Source organism: Jaculus jaculus, chromosome 11 (assembly GCF_020740685.1).
Source record: "Jaculus jaculus isolate mJacJac1 chromosome 11, mJacJac1.mat.Y.cur, whole genome shotgun sequence".
NCBI classification, from domain to species: Eukaryota; Metazoa; Chordata; class Mammalia; order Rodentia; family Dipodidae; genus Jaculus; species Jaculus jaculus.
This window is the reverse complement of record NC_059112.1, coordinates 13334551-13347270: the sequence shown is the minus strand read 5'-3', so window position 1 is coordinate 13347270 and position 12720 is coordinate 13334551. Positions and strand designations below refer to the sequence as shown.

General features: G+C 39.9%; 1 protein-coding gene across 4 annotated transcripts in view; it reads left to right on the top strand.

Moving 5' to 3' along the window:
* Positions 1 to 12720, top strand: part of Exoc1 (exocyst complex component 1) — a 55411-nt gene that overhangs the window by 26992 nt on the left and 15699 nt on the right. For all 4 annotated transcript variants that reach the window (XM_045130000.1, XM_045129998.1, XM_045129999.1 and 1 more), the window contains 5 exons: positions 128 to 355; positions 556 to 688; positions 2107 to 2216; positions 6155 to 6304; positions 10374 to 10479. In XM_045130000.1, coding sequence (XP_044985935.1) covers positions 128 to 355; positions 556 to 688; positions 2107 to 2216; positions 6155 to 6304; positions 10374 to 10479 — 727 coding nt within the window. The remainder of the gene's footprint in view (positions 1 to 127; positions 356 to 555; positions 689 to 2106; positions 2217 to 6154; positions 6305 to 10373; positions 10480 to 12720) is intronic.

The following is a 12720-nucleotide window of genomic DNA, read 5'->3' as shown; positions in this document are numbered from 1 at the left end:
AAATATAAGCATGAGCATGATGTGATAAACTAGATGATGATGGAAGGGACTTGGCAGTCTTTTGTCTTTACATCTCTCTCATACACTTAAGTAACACAAACTGTTCTTTTGGTCTTCCACTTTGTAGGCCAACATTCAGTCAATCATGGCCTCTGAAAAACAAGTGAACACCCTGATGGGCCTGCTGGATGAGGCTCTAAAGGAGGTGGACCAGATTGAGTCAAAACTGAGCAGTTACGAGGAAATGCTGCAAAGTGTGAAGGAACAAATGGATCAGATCTCAGAAAGCAACCACCTCATTCACCTCAGTAACACCAACAATGTGAAACTGCTGTCAGAGATCGAGTTCCTTGTGGTGAGTGCCTTTAGAGACGACCAGCGAAAGCAAAGTCAGAAAGACCAGCAGTATTACATAAAACCCATGTGTAAGGCTAGTTTTTCTATGAGAACAAGAGTTAAATAATTGCAAATTTCCATTGATAGGATTGAATAGTATCTTGCCTGTAAGATTTCCCAAAATCACATGTGCACATGGTTTGTTTGCATATTTTCCAGAACCACATGGACTTGGCCAAAGGTCATATCAAGGCCCTGCAGGAAGGAGACCTTACTTCTTCCCGAGGCGTTGAGGCGTGCACCGATGCTGCGGACGCCCTTCTGCAGTGCATGAATGTGGCTCTTAGGCCAGGTGTGTGCACTAGAGGTGTGGGAGCCCAGCAGGCAGCGAGACAAGATGGAACTTGGCATAGATATTTTGACAAGGAATAACCTGGGCCAAGTGGTTTGCAGTTACATCGTTAGCTATACAATCAAGATTTGCTTATTTCCCAACAAAATTTCTATTTTTAACTTTCCCTCCTAAGTTCGGCTGGTAAAGTGCTTGCTTTGCAAGCATGAGGGCCTGAGTTCAATCCCTAGTACCCTCATGATAGATAAATAATAATACTAGTCATAACAACAGCAACAAAAACGATCTGTATAGAACATTTAATTCTGGATTCTTTGATTGACCATGAGTGGCTCTAGTTAATACTTTCATATTTATTATTATGGGATCTTTATGAGTATTTGGTTGGTTGGTTGAATGATTTGGTTTGGGTTTTTTGTTTGTTTTTGCAACAGGGTCTAACAGTGTCACCCAGGTTGGCCTCCAAACTCCTAATCCTGCCTTATCCTCTCGAGTACTGGAATCACAGGCAGGCATCACTGTGCCCAGCTCTCACCATAATCTTTCCTTAGTAGAACTGAGCACAGAGTAGAGGTTTAGGTTAGACTAGAGAGCACAGAATTTTCCTAGACATTGTTTTACAACTTGAGTGACATTGGGTTCCCCTAGAGGGCCTATGAGAATAGACTTGCAGGGCCTGGGGAGTCGGCGCAGTCCATGAAGCATTCAGAGCTCAAGCAAAAGAACCCGAGGGTGAGGAGCAGAGCCTAGCTACAAGGCATGCCGACTGCAGCAGTCCCAGCTTGCTGACAGCGAGGTGGGAGGCAGACACAGACCAGCCGGGGATTTTGGTGAGCACAGCAGAGAAGAGTCGAGAGCTCAAAACCTGCCGCAAGCGAGGTGGACAGGAAAGGACCGACCCAAAAGTTGTCCTCTGTCCTCTCCTTGTGTGCCCCCCCACACACACACACGCACACACACGCACACAAGCAGGCCTCACCTCCAGATCCAGTAGGCGGGGGTGCGGTCCTAGGGTTCTTACCTCGGGCACTCGCAGGGTGACTCAGGCGCAGCAATGGTGCACTCTCCTGCTTTCCTCCGGCTTACCTTCTACGAAGCAGATGAAGAAACCAGGCAACCCTCGGGGTCTCTCAAACTCCAGGACTGTTAGAAAAGTGTCGATTTGGCCCGATGGTGTAGCCCGGTAGAGTGCTTGCTTAACATGCTTGAGGCCCCTAGCACCCCAGGGGGAAAGGGGAGAAAGGAAAATGTGTTCATTAAACATTCAGGGAATCTTCTTACCCTTCACTTAATTGGTCAAGAAATGCCATTCTGAAAGGCTGCATGGTGGAAGGTCATTGTGATCTTGCTGTGCTGTCTGTATGTATGGAAGCTGTCAATGAAAGTTTAAAGTCAAAGAAGCACCGTTCTGATTCCAGGCCACCATATGCTGCTGGCCGTCAAGCAGCAGCAGCAGCGGTTCAGTGACCTGCGAGAGCACTTTGCCCGGAGGCTGGCTAGTCACCTCAACAACGTTTTTGTGCAGCAGGTAACTGTAACTGAACGTTAAAACTGACTTCTTCCCATGGCTTAGATAGATACTGCCTTCAGCTTAAATTCCCACCAACAAAGGAATATACTCATTTGGGGGTGCAGTGGACTCCTTCATACATGTATTTGATCAGAAGATTTTGAAATTGAGTTCCCATAGAGACACTTTGGCAACTTCAGCTGCCCCTTTGCATAGACAGTAAAGTTCTTTTCAGCTGAACCTGTCATATTTAAGAAATCAAATAGTATCTATGTTCATCAATTAGGTATTTTATAAAAAGTCCAAACCTGCTGTATGTTGACTGTTGAACATGTTTTATTTTTCAGCATTATGGGGGAACAAACAGAATTTAGTCAGTATTTTCAATGTTTCATAGGCTCTATATACTTGAATACAAAGTATATATGTAAGAAAATGACAGCTCAACTGTAAATGGCAATTGATTTCATATAATCAATTTGCCTAAATTTTTACATGGAAAGCAAATATAACATCACTCTATTTATAATGCTAAGAGTTCCTTGGGATTTGAATAAAAGTATTTTAATGTCTAATAAAATGTTAGAGGCTTTTTCTCTCTTATTTTTGAGAGAAAAGACTAGGGGGAAATCCTCTTCCTCCAGGTACGCTATCTGAAAACATTGGGTTCTGATGACTTTCACATTGCTGTATTCTAAAACAATTGTCTTCATTATATTTTATTTCCAATTAGTTTACTCAGGCCCTCCTTCAGCTCTATAACAGGTCCTACTTTCTTTCGGTTTCTGTGAGTACATCAAACTTGGCTCAAGCTTCTGATGTTTGCCCTCTATGAGTTTGCTAAACTTAGCAGCAAAACATTTATAGCTTACAGCGTAACTTACTGATTGAAGCTACCTGATAACCTCATGTGTAATGGTTTCTAAATGTCCCATTTGGCCAAAAAATAGGCATTTAATCTCACTCTGCTTGCTTTTTCTCTTTGTCCCTCATTTTTTCCAGCATTGTTGTATTTCTGATGTGAAAATACTAAAAAAATTTGGCATGGTAATATATGTAGAAGAGCTTTGTAAGCTGTAAAATTCTCTCAAATTATTATTAATAATTAGTTCTTCCACCACTTTTTGGAAGAGGTTTTTGGTTAAAGAGATTTTCTGACTTTGAAGTAAATAATGTAACTTACCATGTAATAGTCTGAGTAAATAGTTATAGAAAAACAAGTAGTAATTTTGAGTCTTGAATCATTGAAAAATTAATGGGGGAGGTTGTTTTGAGTAATGAATAAGTGAATAGTAAAAAAGCATTTTGGAAGGTGGTGAGGCCTGCCATAGGGTTGGTAATGTGCTTGCCTGGTAGGTATGAAGCCCTGGCTTCAGAGAGAGAGAGAGAGAGCGCGAGCGAGAGCGCACACACCCGTGCCAGATAGTCTTCCCCTTTAATCAATGCAGCTAGGTGAGGTATATAATTTGGAGACATCTTAGAACTAAAGTACAATATCTGTGAACGCCTCATGTCTTCTCCAGGCACTTGTGTGAAAACGACATCCTGTATTGTATAGTTAAGTATTTACATCAACCTTTGGCAGTATAGAGATAGACCAGTGATGATATATGTGTGCTTTTCTTCATTTTACTTTTTCTTCATGTTTACTGTGGGTCTATATTTCATAGTAAATGTGTGGGAGCCCAGGCTCCAAGCATATACATTGTTTTGTTTTCAGCACTGCAGCTCTTTGTTTCTGTTGGAGTTGTGATTACTTCAGCCATCTGGAAAAGAACATACACACAGGGATCATTCTCTTCCAAAACTCTTGGCATGGGTTATGTTTTTAGAAAAGTGATCACTGTCTATTACATTATGTAACCTCTTCAGTCAGTAATCTAGCACAGCACTGTGGGTGCCAGGTCATATATGTATGTATCTCTTTAATATATATGATATATATGAAAGATATATATAAATATATGAAAGATATAAAAATTTTTCAAATTAAGAGAATTTAAATTCTTCAAACTCACATGCTTATCAAGCTAATATATTTCAACATTATTTTACTAGAAAGTGAATTAATTGGCCCCCAAAACTCAACTCTCTTGTAAATTTTAACAGTGTTCACAAAATTCTACTAAATAGGGCTGGAGAGATGGCTTAGCAGTTAAGTGCTTGCCTGTGAAGCCTAAGGACCCCCGTTCGAGGCTCAATTCCCCAGGACCCACATTAGCCAGCTGCCCAAGGGGCCGCACGCGTCTGGAGTTTGCAGTGGCTGGAGGCGCTCTGGCACACCCATCCCCCCCTGTTGCTCTCAAATAAATAAATAAATAAAAATTCTAACAAATAACCTATGACCAGTCAAGTCAGATGAATGAAAATTACTTGAGGTAAATAGAGGTTTGTTGCAGTCAGGTTCTTATTACTGGTAGAAATCACCCAACCAAGAGAAGCTTATGGGGAAAAAAAAAAGAGAGGTTATTTTTGGCTTACAGGCTTGAGAGGGAAGCACCATGATGGCAGGGAAAAATTATGGCATGAGCAGAGAGTGGACATCACCTCCTGACCCACATCAGTGGACAAAAGGAACAGGAGAGTGTGCCAAACACTGGCAAGGGGACACTGACTGTAACACCCATAAGCCTGCCCCCAGCAACACACTGCCTCCAGGAGGCGTTAATTTCCAAATCTCCTTCAGCTGGGAACCTAGCATTCAGAACACCTAAGTTTACGGGGGACACCTGAATCAAACCTCAAGGTTACATTGCTTTTCACATTTTGAAAAGAGTATTTTCAAGGGGAACCTAGTCTGAGCATCTCTCAACTGCTCATCTATTGGGCATTAGCTTTACATTCCATGGCAAATATTGACTAAGAAGCAGAGAAGGATTATTCAATACAGGACTAAGATGTATTTTTATGTATGTGTGTGTATATGTATATATGTATATACATGTACATATTATATATATATATATAAATATATATATAATATATATTTATATATATATATCTTAGATTTAAAAATGTATTTCCAGGTGGGCGTGGTAGTGCACGCCTTAATCCCAGCCTAACTCTGTCTCCTGAGCACTGAATTAAAGGTGTGCACCACCACACCGGGCAAGAGATCATGTTTTGGTTTTTTTTTTTTTTTTTTTTTTTTTTTTGGTTTTTCGAGGCAGGGTCTCACTCTAGCTCAGGCTGACCTGGAATTCACTATGTATTCTCAGGGTGGCCTTGAACTCACAGGGATCCTCCTACCTCTGTCTCCCAAGTGCCACCACGCCCAGCTGAGACCATGTTTTACAGAAGATAGAACAAAGCTTCTGACCTCTGCATGCACACTCATACACATACATAGATAACTTAATTACAAATTTAAAATGTAGACTCTAATGCAAATAATATTAATGTAGACCGTTGTTTCTGTGCAATGGTTTCCTATCTGCATGCTTATCTGCCCAGTATATGGTAAAGTGATACAGTGTAGCAACAATCTTGATTGTCTGCAGAGCCTAACCATTTGAGTTTGATTCCTCAGTGCCCACATAAGGCCAGATGCATAAAGTGGTGAATGTATTTGGAGTCCATTTGCAGTGGCTGGAGGCCCTTGTGTGCTCCCATTCTCTCTGTCTGTCTCTCTTCTCTCTCTCCCTGCTTGCAAATAAATAAATAAATAAATAAATAAATAAAAATGCTCAAATAAAATAAACCTCCGCACGTTGAAAGATGAAGGGGACAGTGAGCTGTCAGCATCGCTGTCATGTGCTTGTGGCTCTGCAGAGGTGCTGGTATCCAGCTGGTAAGCAGGACGATACAAGTAGGCAAGAAAATGACAAGTAATTTTTGGTTTTTATTTTCCTGTGTTCCTTGGCTTGCTTAGCTGCATCTCGTCTTTGTCTAGAATTTTCCATTGTATAGTGCTTCCTTGAACTGCCAGTCATATTTGCTTACTTTTTCCCCTCTAGGGTCATGATCAGAGTTCAACTCTTGCTCAGCACTCTGTTGAACTGACTTTACCCAATCACCATCCGTTCCACAGAGACCTGCTCCGGTATGCCAAGCTGATGGAGTGGCTAAAGAGCACAGACTATGGCAAATACGAGGGGCTGACGAAGGTAAGGTTTCGTGTCAGTTACTCACATATGCATATTAGATATTCACATATGCATATTAGATATTCACATATGCATATTAGAGCGGCTTAGAGAGGCAGAGGCATGGTTCTTGTCAGTTACATGTTACGAGAGGCTGGCAGATACAGGATTCATATCACTTACTTGTGTGTGTACTGTGAGGGGCTGAGGAAGGTATGAATTTCATGTCTGTTACTTATGTATGTATTACAAGGGGCTGACAAAGGCATGGTTCATGTCAGTTACTCTTAAGAGGGGCTGACAGAGGTATGGGTTTGAAGTCAGTTACTCACTGGGTGGTTTGAAATAACTGAAGTATGTCATTACCAAAGCAGAAAATAATTACATTTCTGAGTTCTATTTAACTACAGCCAACATTTTACTTGGATTAAGAAACACAAGTTAGGGCTGGAGAGATGGCTTAGCGGTTAAGGCACTTGCCTGCGAAACCTGAGGGATCCAGGTTCTGTTCCCCAGGATCCACATAAGCCAGATGCACAAGTGGAGCATGCGTCTGGGGTTTGTTTGCAGTGGCAAGAAAAAGAAAAAAGAAGAAACACAAGTTAAATGTTGAACTTCAATATAAAATAGTGTTAAGCCATGTTATACTCTGCGGCATCTTTCTAGCCAGTCAGTTGCTATGGTGATTCTGTGAGTAGCTCTTTATGCATTCTGTAGATACTTGGGAAATGCCCATAAGTGAGATGCTTTCCTCCTAGGAACTTACCATTTGTTTAGAGGAACAAATGAGGGCAGGGAAAGTGGCTCAGTAAGTAAAATGCTTCACAAGCATGAGACCTGAGTCTGACCCCAGAACCCACATAAAAAAATGCCAGGGAGGGCGACACACTTGGAAGTCTGAGACCGGAGGTTCCCAGGGGCCAGCCAGTCTAGTCTGTTTGGTGGGCTCCAGTGACAGATGCTGTCTTCAAAAAACAGCGAGGGCCTGGAAAATAACACCCCCACACTCCTGCACACACACGCAAGAAGAACGTAGAACCCTTTATTAAGCAGGCTCCCCAAGCAGGTCTAACCAGTAGGCCCCTGCTTGTCAGGAGCTTTCTGCATGACCGGGAGAGAAGAATCACGGGGCACGCCACAGAACATTTGGTGCTCACCTGAAAGGGAGTTTAAACGTACAGCACGTAGGGAAGGAAAATCAAGTCCTGAGGCCGTGGGGGAAGTTTCATGGAGGACAGCGGAGTTGAATTTTAAATAATGACTGAGTGGTTACACTGTGGTGCTCAGGCTGCTGCCCAGCCCACTACCCCTTGCAGTGACCTCTATAAACCTCTTTTCTTTGGATGGGCAGACAGATGGGCAAATGAACCCATCAGTCCATAAGTCATGGGAGTGGAACAGAGTGCAAAGACGAAGGGCCGTGGCCTTCAGGGCCGAGGGAAACGCTTGGCCTCTATGGAGGGTCACTGTAACCACACATACAGGGACAGCACTTTTCTCGCATTTATGTAGTAACCTTTAGTTCAGAAATGGGATAGTGGTACCTCTTTTTATTTATTTATTTGAGAGAAAGAGAAGCAGATAAGCAAGACAGATTGGGTGCACCAGGCCACCAGCCACTTGAAACAAACTCCAGATGCATGTGCTGCCTTGTGCATCTGGCTTACGTGAGTCCTGAGAAATTGAACCTGTGTCCTTAGGCTTTTTGAGCAGGCACCCTAAATGCTAAGCCATCTCTCCAGTCTCTTTTAAAAAAATTTAAAAAAAAATACAACAAAAGCATCGCCACCAACACAATTCAGACACATTAGTAGCTAATAGTATTCTCAGTAGCTTAGCTGAAAGAGCAGTTTAAATTCTGAAAATCACTTACATGGTTATCTTTAAAATTTTTGTACATTTGGAGCTTAAAAAATTTGTCAAGTAGTACTTAAATTTTTAATAGCTTAATAATATCATGAGCCTAAAAGAAGTCCTAGAATTGGAGAGAGTGGTGTGTTCTGTCTTTGTGGTGGAAGGATATTGAAGTTGTTAACTCAAAAGCAATTCCTAGCCAGTATGGTAGATTTGAGCTTCTGGAGAAAGCAGAGGGATAAGAAGTGATACTAAGAGCCAGGCATGGTGGCACATGCCTTGAATCCCAGCACTTGGGAGGAGGCAGAGGTAGGAAGATCTCTGAGAGTTCAATGCCACCCTGAGACTACATAGTGAATTCTAGGGCAGCCTGGACCAGAGTGAGACCCTACCTTGAAAAAAAAAAAAAAGTGATACTAAGAAAGAGGCAGATTGTATATTCTTATCAATACTTTAATGCCAACATATTGGGTGGGAGGATAGTCTTTTATATCAGTCTTCATGTGTTTTCTCTTTGGGGCACCTTTGCCCATTTAATGTAAAATCTGGCTCCTCAACTGAGATTGTAAGAAGGGCCACAAATCTTGGTAAAATAAATATTCCTTTTAAATCATAATTCAAATATCTCTGAGAATGAATTTTCCTCTCTGATATTTGTGTGCATCTTAAGTGGTTGGCTAGTTTAGAAAGGATCATTTTACCTTCTCAGAATAAATCTCTTGAGCATTATGTACCTTTGCTCATGTTTTGTTTTGTGTTCCCCATTCAACAGAATTCTGACTTGCATCTTAAAGAAAAATCCTTAAAGTACTAGGATTATTTGCCTTCTGCAGCTTTAGTAAGATTAATATTTTGAATAATTAAACATAACAGACATAACAGAGCTCCTGAGTTTTGTGCCAAGTGCTTTGTTCCCTAGTGAATATTCCAATAAGTAATCAATAAGCTTTTTATCTAATTGTGTTCTCAGTGAGTATTATTACCCTGTCTTTATATACAGTGCAGAATTCGTGAACATAACCTAAAATGAAGAAATCATACTACAGCCAGGATAGTCTGTTCTGACAGATAAGGACTGCGTACATACTGAAGACAGACGGGATCTGTAGTGTGTCTGAGGCAACACTGTTTTATAAGGACATAACAATAAATTAGCCTAAGACAAAAAGAGGTTGAATCTTACATCCCATGATAAGTTAGAAATAGCCAGGAGTGATTTTTCTGCTATAAGTGCCTTTAAATTTAGCCAAACTGTGTATAATGGTATTTAATTTAGAAAGATACATGATCTTCCATTGATGAAAAATCCTTCCTGGGTAAATAAGGTATTTTTATGTGATGATAAGCAGTTATGATAGAGACTTGAAAAAAATGAGTTTGAATGCTGAGCAATAGATGCTTCATTTAAGGAACCATTTGTTTTAAGGAAAAAAAAAATGTCATGAAAAGTGTGTGATGTTTTTATTCAGTTCTGACTGAAAAAGACGTATTTAGGGATAGCACCCAAGGCTGACAAAGGCCCAGTGAAATTCAGGTGTTCCCCTTAATGTCATTAACATGGTTCAGCACCCAGTCATAAAGACACCCAGACTCCTAGGCTCTGTAATTCCACCCCTAGGAAATGATCCCAAGTAAATAACTCATTACAAACAAACTATGGTACTGTGATACTTTGGGCCAGCTTGATGGTACACACCTCTAATCCCAGCATTCAGAAGGCAGCAGTAGGGATCCTTATGAGTTTGAGACCAGTCTGGCGCTACAGAGTGAGTTCCAGGTCAGAATGGGCTAGAGTGAGACCCTACTGCAAAAACAAACAAAAAACAAGGTTCTATGACAGTATCATGAGAAAAAACTAAAACCATTTCAGTGCCCTTGGTTGGGGAATTGGTTTACTAAGTTGTGGTATGCAAACAAATTAGACAGCATGCCCATGTAAGACAGAAGCAGAGTTCGAATATCCTGTCCAGTATTATTGCAACAATATTTAAAATGTGCAAAGAGAATATGTAAAAATGAAAATATAAGTTTGATTGTTTGACTTGATATTTTTATAACATCTTAATATTATGATACCTATTGCTTTTTTTAAAGATAAAAATAGCCTACTTTTTACTCTTAAGATATGTGATTTTAGCTACCAAATTTACAAGCATGAAGAACTTAGGGAGAGGGTTTTAAAGGGAAGTTGTCATACATGCTTTATTAACAACAAGTACATTACATTTATTTTAAGAATTACATGGATTATTTATCCCGACTCTATGAAAGAGAAATCAAAGATTTCTTTGAAGTTGCAAAGATCAAGATGACTGGCGCAACTAAAGAAAGCAAGAAGTTTGGTAAGCTTTGCCCTGCTGGCTCACTCTCTTCCTACTAGGAATCATTCTACTTATGACAAGTAACTTTAAGTCTTCTTAAATAAGGTAGACAAGAGCTGGGCGTGGTGGCGCACGCCTTTAATCCCAGCACTTGGGAGGCAGAGATGGGAGGATCACTGTGAGTTCAAGGCCTTCCTGAGAAAACACAGTGAATTCCAGGTCAGCCTGAGCTAAAGTGAGACCCTGCCTCGAAAAAGAAAACAAACAAAAAAAGGTAGACAAAAATACTATAGAATTAATTAAAAAGAAGGTCAAATCATTTTAACCTACAGGTGTTTTAAAGAAGATGTATTTGAAAGGAAATGTGTATCTATAAAGATGTTTTTTACTAACAAAATTCCATATATAGATCTGAGAGCAAGTATATATTCATATGGAAATTAAGAATATGTATTCAAAGGAAAGCAAATGGTGAAAAAATGGAGTACAGTCTGGTATCGAAAGTATTAAATAAGAGAAGGATATTGAGTCTTCAGTTTCATTCCCAAAAGACCTTATATTTCAGAGTTGGGAGGAAGTTGTTGACCTCAGTGAAAATGGAAATGGTTCCGGGCTTCTTACTTCACACTGGCTGTTTTTTAATCAAAGTTTTAGAAGTTGAAGTATGTTCTCCCGTGTCAGTGGTTTATCAAATGTCACCAAAATTTCCCCTGTGATTATACAGTATTCGTGTAAAGCAGCGTGCTTGGGGCATTTTACTTTGTACGGCTCACAGATTCTAAGCACACAAAGCACTGACGGTGTAGCCAGCGAGGGTATGAAGTTGAGAACGGCCGTGTGCCGAGCCCATGCTCCGCTCTTGCATGCACCCACCTCTGCCTCCAGCTCTCTGATGGAGTCCTGTGACTATTCTAGTCCAGACCCAGCCTTAAAGGGCTGCGTGTGTACCTCGATGTGTCTGCATAGTGTCCCTTTAGAATAATGAGTTTAGCATTGACTGTTGAAAGGAACCTGTGCCCTAACCAACTGCAGGAAGCAACGTTGACCATTGAGAGCCCGCATTGCCATCCTGTTCCTTAGGGCAGACAAGGCTGTCCTTGATGGGTCATGATATTATAACTCACTTTAAAAAAATCTGTTCATTAAAGTAGTCTGGGCATTTGAAAAAGCTTGAATTTGTCCGTGAATATGATACACTTGGATAGAGATGTGGTCTAGTCTTGGGACAGGAGGCTTTTCGAAACAGAAATGCTAACTCATCCTAAAGGTTAACTGTTCTTAAACCACAGTGTTTATATCCTTGTTAACGTTGACCGTGAATATGTTATGCCTTTTTTGAGCAAAGAGCATATGATTAATGCAGTTACATGTTTGATGTTTTCATAAGTATATTTGTCACCTTGTTAGTGAACCATTTTATATTGCGGGATCTCTTCTTTTCAGTATATGAAAACAAGTCAGATCCACATTAAGAAATGAAATAATAACAGCCTAAATCCTAGTGTGGTGGTCTCAATGTTATCATTGCATCTGAAACCTACACCTCCTCTTTTCTTATTCTTAAGTTCTTAAATTATCTTATTAAAGTAGTTTTAATTTATATAATATAGGTTTAGAAAGTACTTAAAAATTTAAAACCGTATTATAACAAAATGATAAATCTTTCAGGTGTAACTATCAATGTAAGTAGTACAACAGTTATTTGTGACAGTCACCTAGAAAATGGCACTGTCAGTTATTATTACCAGATTCAAATTAAATAATTGAGATTATAGCACTATAGTTCATCTCTGAAGATCTGACTTGTTAGCATTTTACAAGTAAATTTCGAGTTAAAGACACATGACTTTAGATACTGTGAATCAGATAGAATGTAAGTTTTCCCCAAGATATCTTTTCAGTGACCCAAATTATGTTTAAATGAATTTTAATAGTAATTATGACTAAAATAAAAGTGTAAAACTTTAGAAAGATAACTTCAGCGAATTAAAGTTAAGTAATTATAAACCAAATATAAATTTTTGCTTTTTACCTGATTTGATAAATCTGGTTCACAGATGCTCTTAGGAATAGTGAGGTTGAGTTCATTTAACAGAAGAAAACTACATAGTCGATTTAATATTGGGAGAGTATCCTTCTCTTTTTGAAGACATTTAATTCTTATCTCTAACTTCTTATCTCAAGTATTTCAAAATAGATTAAAGATGCTAGGGCAGTATCTATTCTTTGTGGTCTTTATGTAGATCTTTGCTGTATTTTGTT